At 42.0% G+C, this 25,649-nt stretch overlaps 1 protein-coding gene across 3 annotated transcripts in view; it reads left to right on the top strand.

Annotated features, from left to right (window-relative positions):
* Nucleotides 1-22,056, top strand: part of ADNP (activity dependent neuroprotector homeobox) — a 33,509-nt gene extending 11,453 nt beyond the window's left edge. For 2 of the 3 annotated variants that reach the window (XM_046678296.1, XM_046678297.1), the window contains exons 2-4: nucleotides 11,193-11,305; nucleotides 13,022-13,114; nucleotides 17,877-22,056. In XM_046678296.1, the coding sequence (XP_046534252.1) occupies nucleotides 11,198-11,305; nucleotides 13,022-13,114; nucleotides 17,877-20,987 (3,312 nt within the window). In that variant the 5' untranslated portion in view covers nucleotides 11,193-11,197 and the 3' untranslated portion in view covers nucleotides 20,988-22,056. Of the gene's footprint in view, nucleotides 1-9,089; nucleotides 9,109-11,192; nucleotides 11,306-13,021; nucleotides 13,115-17,876 lie in introns of those variants that run through there. The other variant, XM_046678298.1, reaches the window with a different exon arrangement.
* Nucleotides 22,057-25,649: the final 3,593 nt, after the last annotated feature.

The following is a 25,649-nucleotide window of genomic DNA, read 5'->3' as shown; positions in this document are numbered from 1 at the left end:
TGTCCGCACCCAGGATCCAAACTGGTGAACCCCAGGCCGCCGAAGCGAAATATGCAAACTTAACCACTGCGCCACTGGGCCAGCCCCAAAATTATTTGTGTTCTTTGCCTTATCTCTATCTGTATTTTGTAATAGACTTAATAGCTTTGTGGTGGTTTGTCTTTTGGTTTTTTTGATTTTTTTTTTTTGATAACAGCTTCATTGAGATATAATTCATATACCATACAATTCACCCATTTAAAGTGTACAATTCACTGGTTTTTGTTATATTCACAGCGTTGTGCAACTGTTACCACAGTCAATTTTAGAATATTTTCATCACCCCACAAAGAACCCAGTACCCGTTAGTAGTTACCGTCTATTTTCCCCCCTAACTGCTCCATCCCTAGGCAACTTTAATCTCCTTTCTGTCTCTGTAGATATGTCTGTCCTGGGCATCTCATATACAGTCATGTGCTGCATAAGAACGTTTTGGTCAACAATGGACTGCATATACAATGGTGATCCCATAAGATTAGTACCATAGAGCCTAGGTATGTAGTAGGCTGTACCATCTAGGTTTGTGTACGCACATGCTGTGATGTTCACACAATGACAAAATTACCTGACAATGAATTTCTCAGCACATATCCTTGTCGTTAAGCAACGCATAGCTGTAAATGAAATCATACAATAAGTGGCCTTTTGTGACTGCCTTCTCTCATTTAGCATAGTGTTTTCAGGGGTCACCCATGGTGGAGCATATATCAGAGTTTCATTCCTTTTTATGGCTGAATCATTCCGTTGTGTGGATATACTACATTTTATTTATCCATTCATCAGATTTGGTTTTCTCCTCGGGTATTGTGAATACTGCTGAGAACATTTGTGTACAAGTTTTTGTGTGGATGTATGTTTTCATTTTCCAATTTTTGTAACAAAAACGAAGAGAACTTTATTTGGAAAAGGAGCCTGAGAAGTAGTTGAGCAGACTGGCCTCCTGCCTACCCCTGCCCTTCAGAAAAAGAAAAAATATCATCAAAGCATCTGCTTTTCCAAGCAATTTTTGGAAGAACATGCTATGAGTATTGATAATGGGAAGATCATAAAGGAGAGACATAGGATACATCTGTTTTATGAAAAGCTAATATTTTATGTAAGGGTACCAAGGTTGTGTTTTTCATTTTGCAAGATATTACCATTAAAGTTTGGATGGAAAGATATCCTTCAGATGTGACTAGTGTCTGTTGGCATCCACAGTGATAGTAAGAGTGCTTTAGGGCAAACAGTCTCAGAGCTGAGTTCTTATTTCGGTTCTTCTCTGCATGTGATGGGACCATCTAACCTGGGATGTATGTATATTCTCAATCTGTGTATCACTACCTGAGCTGGTTTGGCTGAAGTTTTTTAAGGTCTTTTCAACCTTGGGTATTGAAGTTCTGGCACTTTCACATGTATGTATATAATGTGTTGTTTACTTTTAATCAGTGTCAGAGATCAGAGCTTCATCTGCATGGGTAATGGGAGGAGCACTGCATCCTAGATCTGGAGATGCTCTTGAGGCCTGGCTGCCACTGACTAGCTGATCACCCTCAGGCCAGTTGCTGCATCTCAGTTGCTAATCTGTAAAACGAGAAGAGGAGATTAGGCAACCCCTAGCATCTTTGATTCAAAGTGCTGCTTTTTCATAACATTTCAGTTAATTTTTTGCTTTTCAATGTAAATCTCAATCTCTTGTGTTTCCTGGGTGTTCTTTTTCATTTTGGAATCAAAATGCTCATGCCCCTTCAATTGAGAACACACCAAAAGACTATTGATAGTTCCTTTCTAACTAGACATGGATTCAGTGCAAAATCTTTTTTCCCATCAGCTGAACCAGCTAATGCTGAAAAAGGCAGCACATATGCAAAAAGAAAAAATACTTTGGTTGGTTGTAGTCATATGTGTGAAGTGGCTGCCACCTACAGAAATGTACCTTTCAGGAGCATTAATTTAAAAATAATATCCAGGGGCCGGCCCAGTGGTGGTGTGGCTGTGTTCACATGCTTCACTTCAGTGGCCCAGGGTTCACAGGTTCAGATCCTGGGCACAGACCTACACACTGCTCATCAAGCCATGCTGTGGCAGCATCCCACATACAAAATAGAGGAAGATTGGCACAAATGTTAGCTCAGGGTCAATCTTCCTCACAAAAATAAATAAATAGAAATAATATCCAGAATTAGAAAAGCGTTGTCCCATTTGATCTTCTGATTATGTCATAGCTGGAATGCCAGTTTATTCAGGGCACCAAAGAGATTGACAAACTGGAGCCCATCAGTTAGAGATTGGCTTATGTGATAACAGAAGGAATGGTGAAAAGAACTGAGCGTGGTTAACTTGGAGAAGGAGGAAGACTTGGGAGGAAAGGAGGAAGTGTCATAAAAACTTGAAAGGTTGTTAGATGTGTCTGAGTAAATTAGACTTCTATAGCTGAAGAGAGAGCTGTGGCCAGGTTACAAAACACTGTGAAGAGTAAACTTGTGAACAGAGCTGTCCAGTGTGGAGTGATCTGCCTGGTGGGCTGTGTGTCCCTCGCTCGAGGTGATCAAGCAGGAAGAGAGTCCCTTAGAGCAGCTTGTTTGTGGAAGGCGTTCACGTGTTGTTTATAGAAAGAGACCAGATGTTTTTGTACAGGATGCTTTATTTAGAGAAATATACTCACTTTGCCTTGCAAATACAGTCTACCAAAGAAATAGTTATGAAAACGTAATTATAAGGAGTTTAATAATTGCTTTGAGTGAAAAACTTGAAGAAAATCAAAGTTTTTTCCTGAAGTGGAGGCAATTTTGTATTTGACACTTTGCTCAATTAATTGGGGTTTTTTAATTATCAAACTGAGAGAATAGTAAAAGCCTATGCAGTTAGTAGTTAAAAATAGAAAACAGGGCTGGCCCGGTGGTGCAGCAGTTAAGTTCACACGTTCCGCTTCTCCTGGGTGCGGACATGGCACCGCTTGGCAAAAGCCATGCTGTGGTAGGCGTCCCACGTTTGAAGTAGAGGAAGATGGGCATGGATGTTAGCTCAGGGCCAGTCTTCCTCATCAAAAAGAGGAGGATTGGTAGCAGTTAGCTCAGGGCTAATCTTCCTCAAAAAAAAAAAAAGAAAGAAAAGAAAACAGAAATTGGTTATATTTTTTTTGCCTGCTTCTTGTCTGTCTTTACAGTATTCTAATATGATTATCCTAAGCAGTATAATTGATGTTCATTATCCAAATTTAACTTTTGTCTTTATTTGCAAAGTAGTTTCTCTTTCTCCTGAGCTTTCCAAATACTCCCTTTTTTAGCCCCGACACTGCTGCACATTTTCTGGTAAGATTAAGGAGTGAGAAGACTAAACTTTTTCCCCTGACCTCTATCATGCTGCGAAGTTTTATCTGCTAATCCAGAAGAGCGCTGTGCCCCTGGAGAGTCAGGCTGTGACTTGTGTGGTCTTTGGGATTGAGGAGGGCAGGAGAGGGAGGAGACAGGGCTGCCTTTCTGTGAAGAGCCCCTGGCATCTGGACGGTCTTTTGCCCAAGCTTATAGGAAATTGAAAGATAAGCTGCTTCTGTTCGGGACTGTGTGTTTTAGAAAAAGATTGAATAGATGATTGCTTCCAGACTGAATGGGCCCTAGCGTCTTAGTGTGCTCACTCATTGGAGGGTTGCTCTCACAAGGCTTTAACAAGGTTCTCTTTTTTTTTTTAAAGATTGGCACCTGAGCTAACAACTGTTGCCAATCTTCTTTCTTTTCTTTCTTTTTTTTTCCCCCAAATCCCCCCACTACATAGTTGTATATTTTAGTTGTGGCACGTGGGACACCACCTCAGCGTGGCCTGATGAGCGGTGCCATGTTGGCACCCAGGATCTGGACCAGCAAAACCCTGAGCCACTTCAGTGGAGCACGTGAACTTAACCACTCGGCCACGGGGCCAGCCGCAAGGTTCATTTTTAAAAATACAAATATATAAACCTTTTTACAACTGGTTTAACTTAAATGTAGGACTTAGTGACACTCTTAAAAGCAAATGAAGTGTCGGTTCACCACTTCAGATCCTGGTCAGGAAAGATAAGCGCTCATTAATTTATGAAAAGAAACAGCGTTTTACAATGACCACAATTTTTCTCAATGAGTGATATTGACAGGTATTAACTATGTTGCTGAGGGGCGGCAGGAGAAGAGAGTGCATAAATATGGGAATGATGTTTTCTTCTGCCTAAATAATAATTTTTACCTTAATGGGTCCTAAATGTTTCCACGGAAATGTGACAAAATCTGAGTTTTTTTAAAAAGTACCATTGTGGGTAGCAGTGAAGTAACTGATGCTTTGCTTCTCTTCATGGGAGTCTTAAAATGCCTGTGCCTCTCAGAAAATAGCATAACAATATTTTTTAGTTAGATCAGTGGTTTAAAGAAACGTCAAATATCTGACTCTTAAACCCCAGTTTGGGTTATAAGATCTTCATATAAATACTTGCATCAGCATTAATTGGAGTACTTTGTTTTAAGTATTGAGGGTCTGAATTTCTTACATACTAATTTGGGTTGATGGTATTACCAAAAATAAAATTGTTTATGTTGTAGTAGCTTGAATGTCTTCCTAATTTTCATTAACTTAGAAAATACGGCTGCTGTTTGTCTTCATTGGCAGTGGCATCATTTCCAGCCTTTGGGTCGCCCTGGCCCGGTACAAGAGCTTCCCAGAGAGACCATATATATATGTATACACTTTACAGCTTTAACGTAGAAATATTTAAAAGACAACATCAAAGTATATAAGCCATGTTTTAATCTTTAGTTTCCTCTGGGCTTCTTATAACCATCAGACTATAATTTTATTTAGGGGAGACTTTCAGTAAACTATTGGAATTCTTTTCTAGCCTTCAAACTTCCTGCTTTGGTTGATTGCCCACTAGGTCCAGATGCTACATTTCAGTAGACTGCCACCTTGGCATAAAGTTGCATTATGAGCTTAGTTTAGACAAGTAACTATTTCAAGGAAATACTTGGAAACAGTGAAATTTTCCTTATTCCTCTCTCCATTTCAACCTGAGCCCCTCTACTTTTTATCTTTTTTGTATTTTAACTAAGATTTCTTATAAACAAGGATTTGACCTCTTTGAATGGGGGGTGGGGTGGGGCAACAGTTGAACTGATGCATTAGTTGTCACTCCTGGTATATGTTCAGAGTTCAGTTCCCAAATATTAGAAAGTAGCGGGTGATGGAAACTAAGACACACTGTCATATTTGCTTCTGTGTTTTCTGGCATGTTAAATTAGCACCATATTTTCTTATTAGGAACTTGGAAAACATCATATAAGGATGCACGTAAAAACATGAAGAATTAGATACTGGAAAATACCCTGCTAAATCCACACTTGCAGTAGGTTACAGTGTAATCTGAGAAGTGATTTGGAGACTTTTTTTCTTCTCCTGTCTTGGTGGTTTATCTGTGCCTGGTCAAAGATTTAGGCTTGGGTTTTATGTCTTTGTTTGTTTTTGTCTTTACTTTCTGATGGCAAAAAAGGTTATAAATGCTTTTCTTCTACCACTAAAAACAGGGACTAAATGGTGCTATTCTTGATCTGGTGGCTTTGCAGAGGGATTACCATACATAGACAGGCCCGTTGACTCTTGGTGCGTCAGGTTCTGCAAACCTTGCCTTGAGCCTGCTGAACTAGCACTGTCAGCTCTTGGGTTCCCCTCCATCTTGCTGACCCAGAAGAGTCTTGAGTGCAGCACCTGACTAGATCCCAAGCCTTTTGCCAGAGCTCTTGTTTCATAAATGATTATAATTGTGTTTCTTGGCTAATGGCCTCTTTGCTTAAGTAAAGTTCACAGTCACTGATGTTGTATCATCAGCCTTCCCCTGTACAGCCTACAGAGATTTCCTCATGAGACAGGCTGTCTCTGCCTTTATTTACCCTCTTGGCACTTGGAGTAAAGGAGTATTTTGGCTTTTGGTATTTGGAGGGAAAAGAGGTGCGTGTATTTGATTAGTCTTGTGTATAATTTATATGGTTTTAATTCATCTGTAGCCCAGGGCTACGGATCTCAGATTTTCACTTCAGTCTGACTCTTGCTTTCTAAGAAAGCACGTGAGTAGGAGTTTGGCCAGGATTAGTAAAACTTTAATGTTTTGGCCCCAGTCAGTAGGTGTGGGTATAATTTGCAAAGATCAATAGGAAGGATGTGGCTGAATCATTAAAAAGTGATTTTAAATCATTCTCAAAAAATGTTGATTGAAGTCGAGTTCATCAGATGGCATATGCTTACCCAAAAGCTACTTATCTTCACTTAGTAATAAAACACTTGCAAATGTTAACTCTATTATTACTAGGTCATTGAGCTTTCCCCAAAATCTTTTAGAGTTTAGAAAGTGACTCTTTCCATACAGTGTTTTTGAAACCAGAGGTCGAAGCATCTTTGCGAATAACTGCATTTTCCTGATGTAGTTTGTGCGGGGGGTGGGGTGGGGGAACAGTTGAACTGAACATGGCAACTCATGTTCTTCCTGCTAGACCCAATTCACAAGTATGATTATTGTTCATAAAATTCCCCATCTTTCCTCTTACTTATTCACTGCTTTTGTGTCTTGCTGTCCAGTGGGTCTGCCAAGACTTTTGGTGACATGAACCAAAGCTTAAGCGAAAATAATCCTGTTTGCTCGTCTGTAATAAGTTGTTGGGGTGGAGGGGTGGGCTGTCTTTCAGGCACAGCTGGGTTGAGGACCTTAAGCAGTGACAGCAGGACTTTTTCCCTCCCTCCGCTTTCTCCATGTGGTGGCAGGTCCTGACTCTCCTTTTCAGCATCACTATCAGCCCTGTTTGTGGCATATGTCCAGCTGTGTACTAATCAGTGTCTGCAGAGGCAACATACTCTAATTGGTCAGTCTGAGTCATGTGTACCCTGCTCTGATGGAGAACGGGCTTCCTGACAGCACATCAGCTGTGGCCGGGATGGTTCCACGAGGAAGTTGGGCGGGCAAAAACAAGCATCTTTACTCCAGTGACCGAGTGCCTGCTGTGTCCTCTAGGTCCTGTCTCCTAGAAGTGATGGACTCTTGTTGAAGGGAAAGAACTGTGTCCTATTCATCTCTCTTTTCCTAGCACATTGACTGGCAAAGTGTAGAGACTGAAAATGATTGATAAACAGGTGAACAATCATTCTGTTCTATTAAATTGGCTATTTTCCCTTTTTTATGCCATAAGTTGAGAGGTTTATGGTTTGGCTGAAGGGAACTCTCCTTGCTAATGGGATAATGGTGCTGACCTGGTGAAAATGGCCGTCCTGATAGCCAGGGAGGCTCAAGAGAAAGGATTAGCCACCTGGGGACAGATCTGGCGAGAAAGTAAGCCCGTCTCTAGACAACTTTTGACATTATTGTAAGGCATCTTCCTCTGTAAGAGTAATGCTTATAAATATTTTGTTTTGGGGCCGCCCCAGTGGCGCAGCGTTTAAGTGTGCATGTTCTGCTTCTCAGCGGCCCAGGGTTTGCTGGTTTGGATCCCAGGCGCGGACATGGCACTGCTTGGCAAAAAGCCATGCTGTGGTAGGCATCCCACGTATAAAGTAGAGGAAGATGGGCATGTATGTTAGCTCAGGGCCAGTCTTCCTCAGCAAAAAGGAAAATTGGCAGTAGTTAGCTCAGGGCTAATCTTCCTCAAAAAAAAAAATTGTTTTTAAGCTCTCTTTCTATTCAAAAGTGAGGAAATAGCCCTTAATCTCAGGCAGTCAATTTCCTATTTTCTCTGTTCCAACCCCTCAGTTAGAGACTTAAAGTATGGGTCCCCTGTCCAAATTCCTAATTCAAAGGGCTTTTGAGGGGTGGGGAGGAGGCCAGGAGTAATTTTTGTAAAAGTTTCTGAACAAGACTCAAATAGATAACATTAATGAACCCTGGAGCCAGCTGTTGATTTGAAGTTGTTTCTTTTTTTTTTTTCTCCCCCTGAGGATGATTAGCCCTGAGCTAACATCTGCCAGTCCTCCTTTTTTTTCTGAGGAAGACTGGCCCTAAGCTAACATCCATGCCCACATTCCTCTACTTTATACGTGGGACACCTACCACAGCATGGCATGTCAAGTGGTGCCGTGTCCACACCCGGGATCCGAACCGGTGAACCCCGGGCCGCCGAAGCGGACTGTGGGCACTTAACCACTGCACCACCAGGCCGGTCCCTGAAGTTGTTTGTTAACAGCAAGCAGTAAGCTAAAAAAAAGGGCATAGGGCTCTTGAGTTCTTTTTCTTATCACCCATAATAATTCTAACATTAACTGATGGGGTTTGTTGGAGACTTTCTTTTAAGGAAACTTTGGCTTCTTACAGGCGTAGAAAAGTTCAAGAAATGGTAACAGTGGCGCCTTTTGGGAAGGGGAGCTGTGTGGCTAGAGAATAGGAGTGAGAGGGAGCCTTCTTTGCGCGTAGTCCTGTACTGTGTGCCTGTTTTGTATACGGGGCGGGGCTGGGGGGTTTTATTTAAAGCAAAAAAAAGGCAGAAGAATATTCCTAAATATTTTGAGGATGCTCATGCATATGGATGTGTTATTCCAATTCCAAATGGACAAAATCTTGGAGATGGTCTCCCTAAGCGGATAGACGGAGGGCACCTCTATGTGGGGAAAGGGGCAGATGATAGAATTCCCAAGATTCTTAGAATGTCAGAAATATGCTTATGAGACAGTTATGATCCTAACTCAGTATGTACATCTTTCAGTGTAAACTTTAACTTGGGTTCCTCCTAGTTACTACTCATAGAACAAAGAACTATTTTTTGTACAGCATTTTCCAATAAACAGTATTGCTGTTGTATTTATAAGCTTGTTTAATTCAGCCTAAATAAGTAAACGAGATTTACTCTATGGCTGAAATGTCACTTTTTATAAATTAGAAGTTTCTTGTAATGCAGCTGCCTTATGAGCACGTGCATGTTTTCGGGTCTGTAGGTGGATACATTGGGCATCTCCCGCACAGTGAGGTGCTTCATCTGGAGCTCTACAATGACTGGTCAGCGGGGGGGGCACTTACACTGTCTGGTATCTTCCCATAGGAGAATGGGTTTTCCTTCATCCTGAGCTGCAGTTTGACTCCCTTGGATGTTTTCTATATAGGTTGGTGGCAACATTTCCAAATCTTTGTGTATGTGTTTTGCTGAGATGTCCAGCTGCTTACCCAGGAGGCAGGGAAGCCCACTAATGGCTGCCTTCTAGGCACCTCTCTGCTCTAAAGTGAAGCAGGGTTACTTGGGAAGTTCCAAAAGAACTGCTGGATTTTGGCCACAGAGAGTTTATGAAATGAATAGAGAAACAAGATGTCTCTCCTCAGACTTCAGTGTCTGTGGACATCCATTTTGATCGCTGGTCTCTTCAGAATTAGCTTGTAACAACATGTTCTGTATTTCTGAAACATTTTTCTGTCAGGTGGTTGGTTCTTTCTAAATGACCTGGTTTGTGGGAACTGTTCTATCAAGCACCTGATAAAAAACCATCAAAAAGATGGTATAAACATTTCCATATGAAGTAATGGATTTGGCCTTGAATGCACATTAATTTGTATCAGAAGTGACTTTTAGTCTGCTCTTAGCTAAGTACACAAATTGTTGGACGGCAGATAGTGCAGAGGACACGACAGTCACGCTTCGGAGCTAGCGGCACTTCCATCTGGAGGAGAAGGCTGAGGAGTGTTTTTCAGTGAACCGCATTCCTCTTTTGGCCTCAACTGCACTTTGGTACTTCATATAGAATATTTTGAGACTTCTGAGTTCTGGTAACACATCCAGATTCAGAATTTCTAGGAGTTACTATTTGTTTTGGTAGGCTTTACTATTTTTTTCTTTTCTTTTCCATTTCTTTATAGTTAATATTGATTTTTAGATTCAAATAATAAGTGAGGCAATGTGCTATCTTACTCCATTTGGATTAGTTGACTTTATGATTGTGGTTTACAAATGGTAGTGGTTTTATAGAGTAACAGCGCTTATTAATTAGAAAACCAGATTTGCATGTATTAAATTTTAATTCCTGATGCTTTGATTTTTGTTTTTGCTTCTTAGAACTACTTTATATCCTGAACAATTGATTTGGATTATTAACTTGATGATAAATTCTTACCGTATTTTATGGGAAATATTTATGGTCACATTGGAAGCCATACAAATTCTCAACTGCCCAAGTTTTACTAATTTTATTTTCTTAACCTTTGTTTTTAAGAAACTTGGGAAAGTGGATCTGAATTTCTGCTTTAACATGTTAGGTCATTTAAATAATTTTTCAATTCCCTCACATACATACAGGCTTTTCGTTTTTCTAAAGAATCCCGTAAAGTCTGTAATGATTGTTATTTGCTCTGATGCTGAGTGGACAGCTTTTCCCTGTCTCAGCATTCATTCCATGACAGTGAGTGAGTGTTTTTGTCCAGGTATGGTGCCGGCTGCGGGGCACGTTACACAACCATTAGTGTCTTTAGTTTGGGTAGTGTACAGAAACTTTTAAGGATGTTTCTTTAAGAATACCATAGCTGGGGCCAGCCCTGTGGCCGGGTGGTTAAGTTTGCGCGCTCCGCTACGGAGGCCCAGGGTTTTGCTGATTTGGATCCTGGGCGCGGACGTGGCACTGCCCATCAGGCCACGTTGAGGTGACTTCCCACGTACCACAACTAGAAGGACCCACAACTAAAATATACAACTAGGTACTGGGGGGATTTGGGGAGAAAAAGCAGAAAGGGAAAAAAAAAAAAAAAGATTGGCAACAGTTGTTAGCTCAGGTGCCAATCTTTAAAAGAAAAAGAATACCATACCAATGTGCAGGACATTTCCCAAACAACAAAAACTTCTTTTCCCTGGCACTCGAAATTATGTGGTAATAATAATGCTGAAACGGTGAACAATTTTCTATTTTTGGAGGTTTAACATCACAAAGAGAAAAGCACTCACACTTGATTTTAAAATAATCAGTTGGCATTATTACCTGAATTCTCAACTTTTAAGGTCATCACTAAAATGTCCTGTTAAAAATAGAAAAAAATTAGAGAGCACTTTGCCTGCCTGCTTTAAGTGTTCAGAACATACTAGATAAGGATATCTACTCACTTTTTTGTCAGACTTGGCCAGGGTTTGTGATCCTACCATCAGTAGAATTAGTAAATATTACAAATTGTACATGTTTTGACTTGACTTAAATTTTTTTTTTCCCAATAGAAACTATGTTCCAACTTCCTGTCAACAATCTTGGCAGTTTAAGAAAAGCCCGGAAAACTGTGAAAAAAATACTTAGTGACATTGGGTTGGAATACTGTAAAGAACACATAGAAGTAAGTAGCATGTCATTTTTTAATTTTAACATGACTCAGCTTCTGGTCTGTTACTTTGTGTGTCAGCAGCCAGGATGGCTAATTCTTAGGTGTGATTCTGAATTTTACCCACAGCATTAGGTTCACCAGAACTTTCTCATTTAGCCTGACTTGTTCCCTTTTCCCTAAAATGGGCTTTTTCCTCTTTGCATCCTGAAGCAAAAGCATTACGAGTGAGAAGGTGCGCATGTCAGACACTTGCTGGGTGCTTTAAGACTGCCTCTAAATTCAGACCCTGCAAACAAGCCCTGGAGGGATGTAGAAATTCTGATCTCCAGTTTACAGGTGAAGAACCAGGGAAGAAATAGGTCCAGCTCGCAACTAAGGCTGTGTCAGGGTCTGTCTGTGGGACTCGAGATCCTAACCTCCTGATGTGCCTGAAGTGCTGGTTGCCCTTCTGATTGTTGAGGCTGGGGGGTTGGGTGCTTGTCTCTTTCCTCAGGATTTGAGCATTTGTTGGTCCTTTTGACCCATCATAGACTATTACCTTCCCCTGTGTAGCAGTTTAGACTTTATAAACTCTCTTTCCAGCCGTTTTATTCTATGAGCTTTATAACAGCCCTGTGGGGTAGCCAGTGCAATGGTCTCCTCCATTCCAGATCTCATTGCTCCAGGTCTTGTGGTTAGTTGGTTGAAGCCTCTAACTGAAAAGGAATGTTTAAAGCTGTTTTCCCCACTAGCATTTAAGTTCCAGCTGGCCAGGGACCATAACGACCTTGTCCATTCATGTACCCACAGCATCTAGGACAGTGCTGGGCACGTCATGGGCACTCAGTAACGTCTGATGGAACTGAAAGTAAAACAATTTCCTCCATGCAATAGGTTTTTTTTCCTGATCCCCACTAATAATACTCTAGGGGTATATCATGAAGACTAAAACTTCTCGAAAGTGGGCTTCTCTGCTTGTGTTGTCTCCAGTGTAAGAGTTCACTCCACTCTCTGTCCCCTCGAGTTCAGGTCGATCATAATCTTCAAGAGTAAATAATAATATAATAATATTATAATAATAAGTAATATCTTGTATTTGATCTGTTCCTCCCGTTATTATACCCATTACATACTCTGGAACCTGCATGTACTTGACTTTCTCACTGAACTGTGAACCTCTTAGGAGCAAGGTGAATTTTCCCCTAAGACTTTATCGTCCCAGCCTGGGGGGAGGTGAGCCGTTAGATTTTTCCATAAGAGTATAAATTTAACATAATACTGCTTACTTTCTTTAAATAGCTTTCTCTCTTCTCTTTCAGAGTTTTCTTCCCAGTCCCCGCTCCCTTTTTTTTTTTTTGCACAGAACCAGAATATCACATCTGTAGTGCTGTAAGCAAACATTGCTATCTTACGCTCATTCTAATACTACAACTGATGAGTTACAACACTGGAAGGGTGCTTTGGTATTAATATGTGGCCGAACTTTTTTACTTAATTAGAACTTTCAGCAGTTTCCTTGGAAACCTGGCTGACCACAAAGGGAATGTTTGGTTGATAGAAAATGTTCACTGCAGCTTCCATGTGCCTTTTTGTATTTCTTAAGAGCTTCGTTGCTCCTAGTTTAGTTCCTGGTGGGGTGGTTTTTCCTGTGTATCTCCCCAGCCCTAGTTAAGAGAGAAAATTTATATGTAAGATTGGGCTAGAGTTGATACCGCTGTGTTTTTGTAAACTTCTTTCACTGTTTTCTAGGATTTTAAACAGTTTGAACCTAATGACTTTTATTTGAAAAACACTACATGGGAGGATGTAGGACTGTGGGACCCTTCACTTACAAAAAACCAGGTAAGTGGCCCAAGAGACCTCCCGATAGCATCCCTGGTACACTCCGTGGTCAGCCCGAGACCCTTCATAGTAACGCATTGTTTGTAGGCAACAGCCTAATGTGGAAAGTGTCGAAATTATTTCATATTTTCCTAAGTGGTAGGGAAAATTAGTGAAGAACTTTTTGTCATCTTTGTCATTGGACTAAAGCTTCAAGTGTAAGAAGAATAGGAAATTTTGTTACTTAAAAGTTCTAAAGCCCACTATATACCACCGTTCGCTCCGAGAAGTACTTTGGCTCTTCTGTGTCTAAAATGTTCACATTCTGTTCATCTAGATTATCCATCATTTTTCTGTTCTGGAGAGGGGAGGATCGGACTCTTCCTGCCATTTAAGTTTTCTTATTCCTGTATGTTGATGTTAGTGCGCCTGCCCCCCGTTCCCCCCGCCATAGAGGTTGAGTAAGATGGGATAGATGGTTCTATAGGATGTCAGTGATAGAGGTGTAACTTAAATTTTTACAAATTGGAATTTAAAAGCAATATTAGATAGTTCAAGGTGCCAGCAATGCCAACAACTATCTATGACAAAGATGGAGATAGAGGTGGTGTTTCCTTTTCCACGGGGAGAAGTGATTGGTAGTTTAAACTTTACCGTTACCTCTTTCAGTAGTGATTGCTGGATTGTTGACCTGTTTTTCTGTCAGAACATACTTGGCAGGGAATTAGTGCTTTTTAACTCTGCCTCAGAAATTTGTAGTGTAGCTGTCTGGTTCTTTCTTAGTAATGCTCAAGGAAAAGGTATTAACCAGCAGTCAATAGGAAAGCTTTCCAGTGGGGCATATCATTTAGTTAATTCAGTTTTACGAATCCCAAAGCCCAATATTCTAGCACTAAAGAAGGGTTGCACTTTAGGGAAAAGCAGAGTATTTCATTTTGGTTCAAACCGGTATCTGAAACAGTAAGTTTCTAGAGAGAAAGGATAATCTCTTGCCAAACTTGGGTTTCACCTGTCTTGTTCGAGGAGCTACTTGTGCAGGTGTTAGTGAGCATAATTCTGGAAGTTGCTCTGTGCCAGTGTGTTCTGCAGCGCTTGATTGCCTTTTTAACACCGCCTTACAGTCTGTGGGAAACTTTAACTTCATTTGAATCAGAGCAGCTGTCACTTCATTCCTTTTTTTGAAGCTGCTCTTGCTTGAGAAGCAATAGCATGGCTTGTAGAAGAAAGCTGACTTTTCAAAATCAGTAGTTTTTTGATCAGGAATGAAATCTGAATACTACACCGTACTTCGGTCAGACGGAAGAAAATGTTTGAGATTTTTGAAGATGTACCTTTTTTCTATGAAAATTGTTCCATGATAGAAGCGATAAAAGGTGTATCTTTATATGTTCTTGCCCCATTGCACCATGACAGTCTGGGCCCTGAATTTTACTACATAGTCAATCTGAAGCCTTTAGCAACTTCCTCTTTCATGGGGTGAAAGCAATTTCATGTACAGTCATGTGCCATGTAACGATATTTTGGTCAGCGACGGACTGCATATACAAGGGTGTGGGGTTCCATAGATTATAATGGAGGTAAAGAATTCCTGTCAGTCAGTGACATCGTAGCACTACGCATTACTCACGTGTTCGTCGTGACCCCGGTATAAACAACCTACGGCACTGCCAGTTCTATGAAAGTATAACACACAGTTCTGTACAGTACCTGAAACTTGAGAATGAATGACTGTGGTAGTGGTTTATGTATTTACTGTACTGTACCTTTTAGCGTTATTTTAGAATGTAGTCTTTATACTCATAAAAAAAGTTTGCTGTGAAACAGTATGCCGTCTTATGCCAGCAGCAGCCTCATACATCTCATGTTACCACATCTCGATTACATCATTTTCTCTTGTGTTTGATTTAATCTCGTGTTGCTTTGTTCATCATGGTGCCTAAGCGTACAAAACCCACTGCTAATGTTGCCAATAAGAGGCCACATCAAGTGATTGACCTGGAAACAAAATTAAAAGTGATTAAGGACTATGAAGGTGGAAAGTCAGTGATGGTGATTGCTCGCCAGTCAGGCATGTCCCATTCCACCATAGCTACGATCTTGAAGAACAAGAGCAAAGTGACAGAAGTTGTTAAAGGATCTGCATCATTGAAGGCAACAAGACTAACAAAAATTCAAGAAGGGCCCATATCAGACATGGAGAAACTTCTAATGACCTGGATTCAAGACCAGACACAGAAGTGTATCCGTCTCAGCACCATGATGATCGTAGCCCAAGCAAAAACTTTGTTTGCAATGTTGAAAGAAAAGGCTGGACCAGACTATGATGTTGAATTTACTGCCAGCTCTGGGTGGTTTAAACGGTTCAGGAATCGTTACTCATTACGTAATGTGAAAGTGAGGGTGAGTCTGCGGGTGCTGATGTGAAGGCAGCTGGAGAATTTTTGGAAACTCTAGATAAGCTGACTGTGGAGGAAAATCACTTGCCAGAGCAAATATTCAATATGGATGAAACCTCCCTATTTTGGAAGCGGATGCCTGAGAGGACTTCCGTCCGTAAGGGGCCAGGTCAATGCCAGGTTTCCAGGCTTTTGAGGACAGCACAACAGTCTTGCTTGGGGGCAATGTTGCAAGCTACAAATTGAAACCCTTTGTGATCTGGCACAGTGCAAACCCCAGGGCCTTCAAACATATCAGTAAGCACACACTGCCAGTGTACTACAGGAGCAATAAGAAGTCATGGATGACCCAGCTCCTCTTCCAAGATGCCCTCCTGAATTGCTATGCCAGCGAAATGGAGAAGTACTTTCAGAGAATAACATACCTTTTAAGATTTTGCTTATCGTTGATAATGATCCTGGACATCCTCATTTTGTTGGTGATCTTCATCCCAATATCAAAGCAGTGTTTCTCCCTCCAAACACCACCTCTTTGATCCACCCAATGGATCAAGGAGTTACAGCAGCTTTTAAGGCCTACTACCCGAGGAGGACCTTTGCCCAGGCTATTGCTGCAAGTGAAGAAGACACTGATGCAGCTCTGGAAGGACTACGACATCCATGGCTGCATCAAGGACCTTGCTTGGGCTTGGGGTGATGTCACCAAGAAGTGTATAAATGGCATCTGGAAGAAGACATTCAGGAGGTTCATCCATGACTTCAAAGAATTTGCCAAGGATGAGGAGGTTGCAAAAATCAACAAGGCTGTGGTTGAGATGGCAAACAACTTACCCTGGGTGTGGGTGAGGACGACGCTGAGGGGCTCCTGGAGGTGGTTCCTGAGGAACTGACTGATGAGGAGTTACTGCAACTGGGGCAGGAACGCGTAGCTGAAGAAGAGGCGAGAGAAAAGGAAACTTCACGAGAAGAAAAAGAACCCGCAGGAAAATTCGCAGTGAAGAGTCTAGCAGAAGCTTTTGCAGACCTTACCTAGCTCCATAAAAAGTTTGAAAACATGGACCCCAACACCAAAAGGTTTTCATTAATAGAGTGGAATGTTCATGGTGCATTATTTGCTTACAAGCTCATCTGTGATGAAAAAAAGACAGAAACCAAGCAAACCACCAAGGAAGTATTTCTGAAAAGAGTGACACCTCCTCGAGAAGAGCCTCAGGCAGGTCCTTCAGGAGGCATTCCAGAAGAAGGCATTGTTGTCATAGGAGATGACGGCTGCATGTGTGTTATTTGCCCCCAAAGACGTTCCAGTGGGACAAGATGTGGAGGTGGAAGACGGTGATGTTCATGGTCCTGTGTAGGCCTTGGCTAATGTGTGTGTGTGTCTCAGTTTTTAATGAAAAAGTTTAAAAAGTAAAAAACTTTAAAAATAGAAAAAACCGTAGAGAATAATGATATGAAGAAAAATATTTTTATGCAGCTGTACAGTGTGTTTGTGTTGTAAGCTAAGTGTTATTACAAAAGAGTCAAGTTTTTAAAAAATTAAAAGATGATTAAGTAAAAAAGTTATAGAAAGCTACGGTTAATTTTTTGAAGAAAGAAAAATATTTTTAAGAAATTTAGGGTAGCCTAAGTGTGCAATGTTTATAAAGTGTATAGTAGAGCAATGTCCTAGGCCTTCCTACTCACTCACTCACTCACACAGAGCAACTTGTCCTGCCAGCTCCGTTCATGGTAAGTGCCATATACAGGCATACCATTTGTTATCTTTTATACTGTATTTTTACTGTACCTTCTCTATGTTTAGAGACACAAATACTTACCATTGTGTTACAGTTAGCTACAGTATTCAGTAAAGTAACCTGCTATACAGGTTTATAGCCTAGGAGCAACGGGTGGCTATGCCCTAGAGCCTGGGTGTGTAGTAGGCTATACCATCTAGGTTCGTGTACGTGCACTCAGTGATGCTCGCATGATGACAAAATCGCCTAACAACACGTTTCTCAGAACATATCCCTGTCGTTAAGCAATACGTGCTGTAGTTTATTCTTGTCATTTCTAACTGTGAAGTGTTTATCCTGAACCCGTTTGTCTTCGGTTTGTCTAAAACTCATCAGCAAATGTGACTCCAGTCTTTTAATTCAGTTTTTTATTTATACTGTGGGACCCAAATAAAAATATTTAGTTTAAAGCAACTTTCTCGTTTGAGTTTATATTTCATAAATTTATTTTGCAAAAGAAAAAAATTATACTCAAATCAATGCATTACAGAGTTTCAGTTCTAAAAAGAACGTTATGTTTATTAAAAATGGAGAATATCTAGGGAAAAACCCTGGAAGCTTTCCTGCCTGTCTGAAGTGGCGTTCTGATTCCAGTTTTTGTCTTTTCTTTAGGACTATCGGACAAAACCTTTTTGCTGCAGTGCTTGTCCATTTTCTTCAAAATTCTTCTCTGCCTACAAAAGTCATTTCCGGAATGTCCATAGTGAAGACTTTGAAAATAGGATTCTCCTTAATTGCCCCTACTGTACCTTCAATGCAGATAAAAAGACTTTGGAAACACACATTAAAATATTTCATGCTCCAAACGCCAGCGCACCAAGTAGCAGCCTCAGCACTTTCAAAGAGAAAAGCAAAAATGATGGCCTTAAACCTAAGCAGGCTGACAGTGTAGAGCAAGCTGTTTATTACTGTAAGAAGTGCACTTACCGAGACCCTCTTTATGAAATAGTTAGAAAGCACATCTACAGGGAACATTTTCAGCACGTGGCAGCACCTTACATAGCAAAGGCAGGTGAAAAATCACTCAACGGTGCAGTCCCCTTAGGCTCAAATGCCCGGGAAGAGAGTAGTATTCACTGCAAGCGATGCCTTTTCATGCCAAAGTCCTACGAAGCTTTGGTACAACATGTCATCGAAGACCACGAACGCATAGGTTATCAGGTCACTGCCATGATTGGGCACACAAACGTGGTGGTTCCCCGATCCAAACCCTTGATGTTAATTGCTCCCAAACCTCAAGAGAAGAAGGGCATGGGGCTCCAATCAAGAATTGGTTCCCTTGCTTCTGGAAACGTCCGGTCTTTGCCATCACAGCAGATGGTGAATCGACTCTCAATACCAAAGCCTAACTTAAATTCTACAGGAGTCAACATGATGTCCAGTGTTCACCTACAGCAGAACAACTATGGAGTCAAATCTGTAGGCCAGGGCTATGGCGTTGGTCAGTCAATGAGACTGGGTCTCAGTGGCAATGCACCAGTTTCCATCCCTCAGCAGTCTCAGTCTGTGAAGCAGTTACTTCCAAGTGGAAACGGAAGATCTTACGGGCTTGGGTCAGAGCAGAGGTCCCAGGCGCCAGCAAGGTACTCCCTGCAGTCTGCTAATGCCTCTTCTCTTTCATCAGGCCAGTTAAAGTCTCCCTCCCTCTCCCAGTCACAGGCATCCAGAGTATTAGGTCAGTCCAGTTCCAAACCTACTGCGGCTGCCACGGGCCCTCCCCCAGCCAATACTTCCTCAACTCAGAAGTGGAAAATATGTACAATCTGTAATGAGCTTTTTCCTGAAAATGTCTATAGTGTGCACTTCGAAAAAGAACATAAAGCTGAGAAAGTCCCAGCAGTAGCCAACTACATTATGAAAATACACAATTTTACTAGCAAATGCCTCTACTGTAATCGCTATTTGCCCACAGATACCCTGCTCAACCATATGTTAATTCATGGTCTGTCTTGTCCATATTGTCGGTCAACTTTCAATGATGTGGAAAAGATGGCGGCACACATGCGGATGGTTCACATTGATGAAGAGATGGGACCTAAAACAGATTCTACTTTGAGTTTTGATTTGACATTGCAGCAGGGTAGTCACACTAACATCCATCTCCTTGTAACCACATACAACCTGAGGGATGCCCCAGCTGAATCTGTTGCTTACCATGCTCAAAATAACCCTCCAGTCCCTCCAAAGCCACAGCCAAAAGTTCAGGAAAAGGCAGATATCCCTGTTAAAAGTTCACCTCAGGCTGCAGTGCCCTATAAAAAAGATGTTGGGAAAACCCTTTGCCCTCTTTGCTTTTCAATCCTAAAAGGACCCATATCTGATGCACTTGCACATCACTTACGAGAGCGGCACCAAGTGATTCAGACGGTTCACCCAGTGGAGAAAAAGCTCACCTACAAATGTATCCATTGCCTTGGTGTGTATACCAGCAACATGACCGCCTCGACTATCACTCTACATCTAGTTCACTGCAGGGGTGTTGGAAAGACCCAGAATGGCCAGGATAAGACAAATGCACCCTCTCGGCTTAATCAGTCACCGGGCCTGGCACCTGTGAAGCGCACTTATGAGCAAATGGAATTTCCCTTGCTGAAAAAGCGAAAGTTAGATGATGATAGTGATTCACCCAGCTTTTTTGAAGAGAAGCCTGAGGAGCCTGTTGTTTTAGCTTTAGACCCCAAGGGTCATGAAGATGATTCCTATGAAGCCAGGAAAAGCTTCCTAACAAAGTATTTCAACAAACAGCCCTATCCCACCAGAAGAGAAATTGAGAAGCTGGCGGCCAGTTTATGGTTATGGAAAAGTGACATCGCTTCCCATTTTAGTAACAAGAGGAAGAAGTGTGTCCGAGACTGTGAAAAGTACAAGCCTGGTGTGTTACTGGGCTTCAATATGAAAGAGTTAAACAAAGTTAAGCATGAGATGGATTTCGATGCTGAGTGGCTATTTGAAAATCACGATGAGAAAGATTCTAGAGTCAATGCTAGTAAAACTGCTGACAAAAAGCTCACCCTTGGGAAGGAAGATGACAGTTCCTCAGACAGTTTTGAACACTTGGAAGAAGAATCCAATGGAAGTGGTAGCCCTTTTGACCCTGTTTTTGAAGTTGAGCCTAAAATCCCCAATGATAACCGAGAGGAACACATACCGAAGGTAATTTCTGAGGATGCTTTAGAATCTGAGGAGAAGCTAGACCAAAAAGAGGAAGATGGTTCAAAGTATGCAACTGTTCATTTGACTGAGGAACCAACCAAACTAATGCATGATGCTTCTGATAGTGAGGTTGACCAAGACGATGTTGTTGAGTGGAAAGATGGGGCTTCTCCCTCTGAGAGTGGCCCTGGTTCCCAACAAGCGTCAGACTTTGAGGACAACACATGTGAAATGAAACCAGGAACCTGGTCCGATGAGTCTTCCCAGAGTGAAGATGCTAGGAGCAGTAAGCCAGCTGCCAAAAAAAAGGCTACCATGCAAGGTGACAGAGAGCAGTTGAAATGGAAGAATAGTTCCTATGGAAAAGTTGAAGGGTTTTGGTCCAAGGACCAGTCACAGTGGAAGAATGCATCTGAAAATGATGAGCGCTTATCCAACCCACAGATAGAGTGGCAGAATAGCACAATTGACAGTGAAGATGGGGAGCAGTTTGACAACATGACTGATGGAGTAGCTGAGCCGATGCATGGCAGCTTAACCGGAGTTAAACTGAGCAGCCAACAGGCGTAAGTGCCAGGTTCTCTGCCATCGGTGACATGCTGCAGCCTGGCACTCTGTGCTCTCTTCACTATGACTGCGAAGCTGTATTCTAACTGGTACTGCCTTTTGAGTGCTGGGTCATCAGGCTGTGGGAACATGTGGCCACTGCAGTCCCAGTGGTTATTTCTAAGTCTGTGACACATGATTGGCCGATCTTGATTCAGGACTTGCTTGTGACAGACACAGTAACTAAATGTGAAAAACCAATAAGCTGGTGGCTCACGAACGCACATGGGGAAAAGCAGAGGTTTATTTTATCTGCCTTCTCAACATTTCTTTCCCTCTGTAAAGTGTTTGGTTGGATGTCCTTGAGAAGCGTTATCCTGATTCACATGGTAGTGTAGGGCCAACATACAAGCTACCAGTCCAATGTGTATAGTAGACTTTGGGGAAAATCCATTTTTTTTCATGTATTCATTCTGAATAGTTGAAATGTATATTTGTACAGTCTTTTAGACCTATTCAAGTGATGCTTATGATATTGTTATTGTGTACCCATCATAGATTTGTTTCTTTTTTTAGTGTTGCCCTTGCTGTGTAATAAACGCTATATCTAGTTTACCTAGCAAAAGCTTGAACCTGCGCTAGTATGGACTTTTGGACAGACTTAGTTTTTGCACATAACCTTGTACAATCTTGCAGCAGAGGCCAGCCACGTAAGATATATATCTGGACTCTCTTGTATTATAGAATTTTTCTTGTTCTGAATATCCTTGACATTACAGCTGACAAAAACAAACTGGTATTTCAGATCTGTTTTCTGGAATCTTTTAAGCTAAAATCACAGGCAACAATTGACTTTGCAGCTACTAATTTTGACACCTTTTAGATCTGTATGAAAGTGTGTTGTGTTGAAGCAGCAAACCAATGAATGCTGCCTTTTGGATATTTAGTTTTATCTTTAGTTAAACACCACCCTGGTGTATTCATTTATACCATCTAATATATGACACACTGTTGTAGTATGTATAATTTTGTGATCTTTTTTTCCCTTTGTATTCATTTTAAACATCTAAATAAATTGCTGTATTGTGCTTAATGTAAATATTTGCTTTCTTACACGTTACAGTCCTGTGTGTCATTATGTCTTGTGCCAGTTGATGCCATGGCTCTTTCATCAGAGATAGAAGCCACAGCCACTGAGGAAACTGTGGAAGACCAAAACCTGCCACTGCATAAAGAATGCCCTCTCTTGGGGCACCTGTTACAGATTCTTTTGGTTTGGTTTGGTTTTGTCTTTTTCCTTTTTAACTGCTGAAGTAAACATCCTTGAGCCTTTGTCTGCTTCCCCTTTTGTTAAGGAGCAGAGCCTGCTTATATATGTAAACGTCTTCAGTGATAAAAGGATGTAAACGTAAATTGGTATTAATATGCAAGCAGAATTTTAATGCCCTGGTGTTCTTCTAAATGAAGTAAATGTTAGTTTTTACCTTAGAATGGGAACAATTGTACTAAACAGGCAACTACTCTCTGCTTTTGTTACAACTGTCTTGACCGCCTTGCTGTTGAGAAAAAGGCTTCGGAGATCACACATTCAGAGGGCTGTGAAGATGGAAAGAGCTGGAATATTTACTATGCATAGATTCCCAAGAGCAACTCAAACTAAAGAACAGAAAGGTACAAGGAGGCAGAATTAGGCCAATGTTTTCAGCAATTATAACACTGAAGGGATGCTCCCAGTCCGTGCAGAGGCTGGTCAGTCACCTCTCGGGGACCCTGGCCTAAAGAGTTCTGAAGTGGCTGGTTTCCATAATTTCTAAGACTCTTTCCGAAAGATTTGTCAGTGCTTTTGTTACCTGGGGGTAGAGAATTGACCAACCTCCCCCTAAAATGTTAAGTCATGCTTCTCAAAAACAATACAGGAGAAAGGACAAGACTAGACCAGAACCTTTTGAGGCTGGCATGGAGCTGTTTTAAATCTGTTATACAGGTAGAGTATAAATTCTTTGGACACCAGCTAATATTTAGGATGGATGTCCCCAAATCAAGATGCTGTGGATTACCAAATCAGAAACACTGGCATTGCGAAGGTTTCTTCTCTTACTTAGCAATAGTAGTACCAGGTGAAGTTAAGGCATCCCACGTTTGTTTTGAAGTTACTCTGCCTAGTTAACAGGTGGGAAGAACCTAGCCTGGGCTCATGAGTCCTGTGTGGCGTACCAGCAAGACTTGTGCAAGATAGCAGAGTGGGGGACGTAACCTGGTTGGACGTTTGAGCAGAGAGAGATGAGTGCGCTTCCTTGCTGAGGTAGTGAGGGTGGGCCTTGTTGGCGTTTAGAAAAGAGTGTAGCCACCTAAGATTGGAAAGAAAGAAGATCCCCAACTAGGAATGTTGCAGAAGCCCTGAAAGTGTCTCAATAAAAGCCATTTTAAAAGAATGTTGTTGCGACTGTTTACTTTTGGAATAATCTGGAAATAAAAGCTGTTGCAGTTTGCCACCTTCTAATTAAAGAATGTAGCTGTAGACTAGACAATTCTGTAGATTTTCTTTTTACCCTTCAAATCTTCTTGTGGCCGTGAGTTCCAGAGTCCGACTGACGAGCACTGTAGTTTGTTTCCCTTTCCAGCACATGGAAGCATTTTCTCGTCCCGTCTTTGTCTCCCTGTCATTGAGCGGTACAGGTCTGTATCAGACAGCTCTGGGACCCTCCAAGATCCGAGCAGAAAAGGATCTGTCCCTTGTACCGCCCTATATTTGTGTCTGGTCCAAATGCCTGCCCATGTGTAAAGATGCGCACTCTTTGAGAAGAGAGCACAATAAATGCCACATTTGAAAGGGATCTGTCAAAGATTGGGGAGTGCCCCCTCGGAAACACGTCACTGGAAGCTATTAAAGTTCTTTTGCCGCATGAGTACTGCCATATAGAGGGGTGGTTCCCCTACCTCGACTGCAGGCTGCCAGCACCAGACCCTCAAGATGGGACCCCAGAAACCATCTCTTGGTGATTCTATGCCAATAAAGCTTGACAGCCACTTAGCTTGAGTGATGGAATATTTACTACTATTCACCAACAAAGTTGAGTAGAACATTGACTATATGGATTTCACTGAGCATCAGGTCAGCCTTCTGCCCCTCCTTCAGGCAATTTCTACCCATTGTGACTCTCAACTTCTAACCCACCCTGTTGCTCATTGGGTTGACGATAATTGCAAGGATGTTTTGCCAAAGTGTCATGTAGGAACTTCTCAAACTTCTAAATCCCCAGAAGACTGAAATGGGAAGAAGCTGCTCCTGCTGCTCCCGAGCGGCATTCCAACAGAGCACTTGGCCGCCGCGAGGTGGGCTAGAAATACTCAGCTGAGAGAAACTTGACAGTGAGTCAAGTTAGAAAATAAAAACTTCTGCCGACTACTACTGGAAGGTTAGCTTGAAAAGGGATCCAAACTGAGACCAAAGGAGGGTTATTTGCTAATTCTTTGCTTCCTATTACTTCCCATCAACTTAACTCCACTTTAAATAATTAACTGCAACGTGCACTATACTTTGAATCTAGTGGGATTGCAACTTAGGTGGGGGTTGTGTTAAGAAATCAGCATGTGAGGTGAAAGCTGCACACCCTGAAAATCCTTAAGATTTTAAAGTGCTTCAACTAAGAGGCAGGGGAGGAAGGTGCATACTCGTTTCCGGGACGTGCTCTGTGAGTGGGTGAAGGGGTGGGTCTTCGCACTATGTACAGTTGTTGCAGGTGTGTGTTGCAGCGTACAGTGTTAGAGCGTCTGTGAAACAAACCAACCCCCGCCACACACACCCCACCAGGACTTGGGTGTGAGACCATTTAACGTAAACTGGCTCTTGTAATAAAAATCTTGCTGTACCTTTCTTATGTCTTACTACCAAGTGAAGCGAAACGGATGTCCTAATAAGCAAATTGTTCACCTTTTGGAAACTGGTAAAGCAAGCAGCTAGAAAGAGATGGGCTTTTCCAGTGTACTCGATGTAAGCACCGTGCCCGCTGCCATCTAGATGGGAGCAGGATGTGACAGCTGTTACGTGCAGCAGCCATCTGGGAGTCTAGGAAATAGACTCTGCCTTGGAGACGGCTGCCTGACTTGCCTGTGACTGCATCTCCAGCACAGCTACATGGGCTTTCCTGGGAAGAGGGAAAGGCTCAGGCACAGAGTCCGGTCCTCCAAGGAGGGGACCTCCAGGCCAGGGGTGTGACTACCTCTATCCTAGGAGTGTGACACTTCCTAAAAGCGCCCGGAGCTCAGCGCACATCCTGAGCACATTGTTACTCCACAGGTACTTTCTGAACATCATGGGAGTGTTGCTGGGACGAGTTGAAGGGCACTAGATTCCAGGATAATTTGAGTCCTCGAAACAGTTCTGCCCCAGTCCCCCAACACCCTCCCCACCCCCCACAAAAAAAAAAAAAGTCCAGTAAAGGGAGTATTAGCTCCAGGTTTCAGGTTTCAGGACTTGAAAGTTCAGAGAAACTAACTTGTGCCAAGAGCCCAGCTGGCAGAGAGGAGATGCCAGCTCGGACCCAGGATATCTGAGTCCACAGCCACTGGAATTCCCAACCGCACTGCGCGGGCAGCCTCGATCCTGGCTGAAGAGTAGCCTCGCAGGACAGGCTTCCTGCGAGGAATGCAGACACGTGAGCCAGTCGCTAAACTAACACATCACAC

This window comes from Equus quagga, chromosome 12 (assembly GCF_021613505.1).
Source record: "Equus quagga isolate Etosha38 chromosome 12, UCLA_HA_Equagga_1.0, whole genome shotgun sequence".
Lineage (NCBI taxonomy): Eukaryota > Metazoa > Chordata > Mammalia > Perissodactyla > Equidae > Equus > Equus quagga.
Note: the sequence above shows the minus strand (reverse complement) of the source record. Positions and strands in the feature narration are given on the sequence as shown.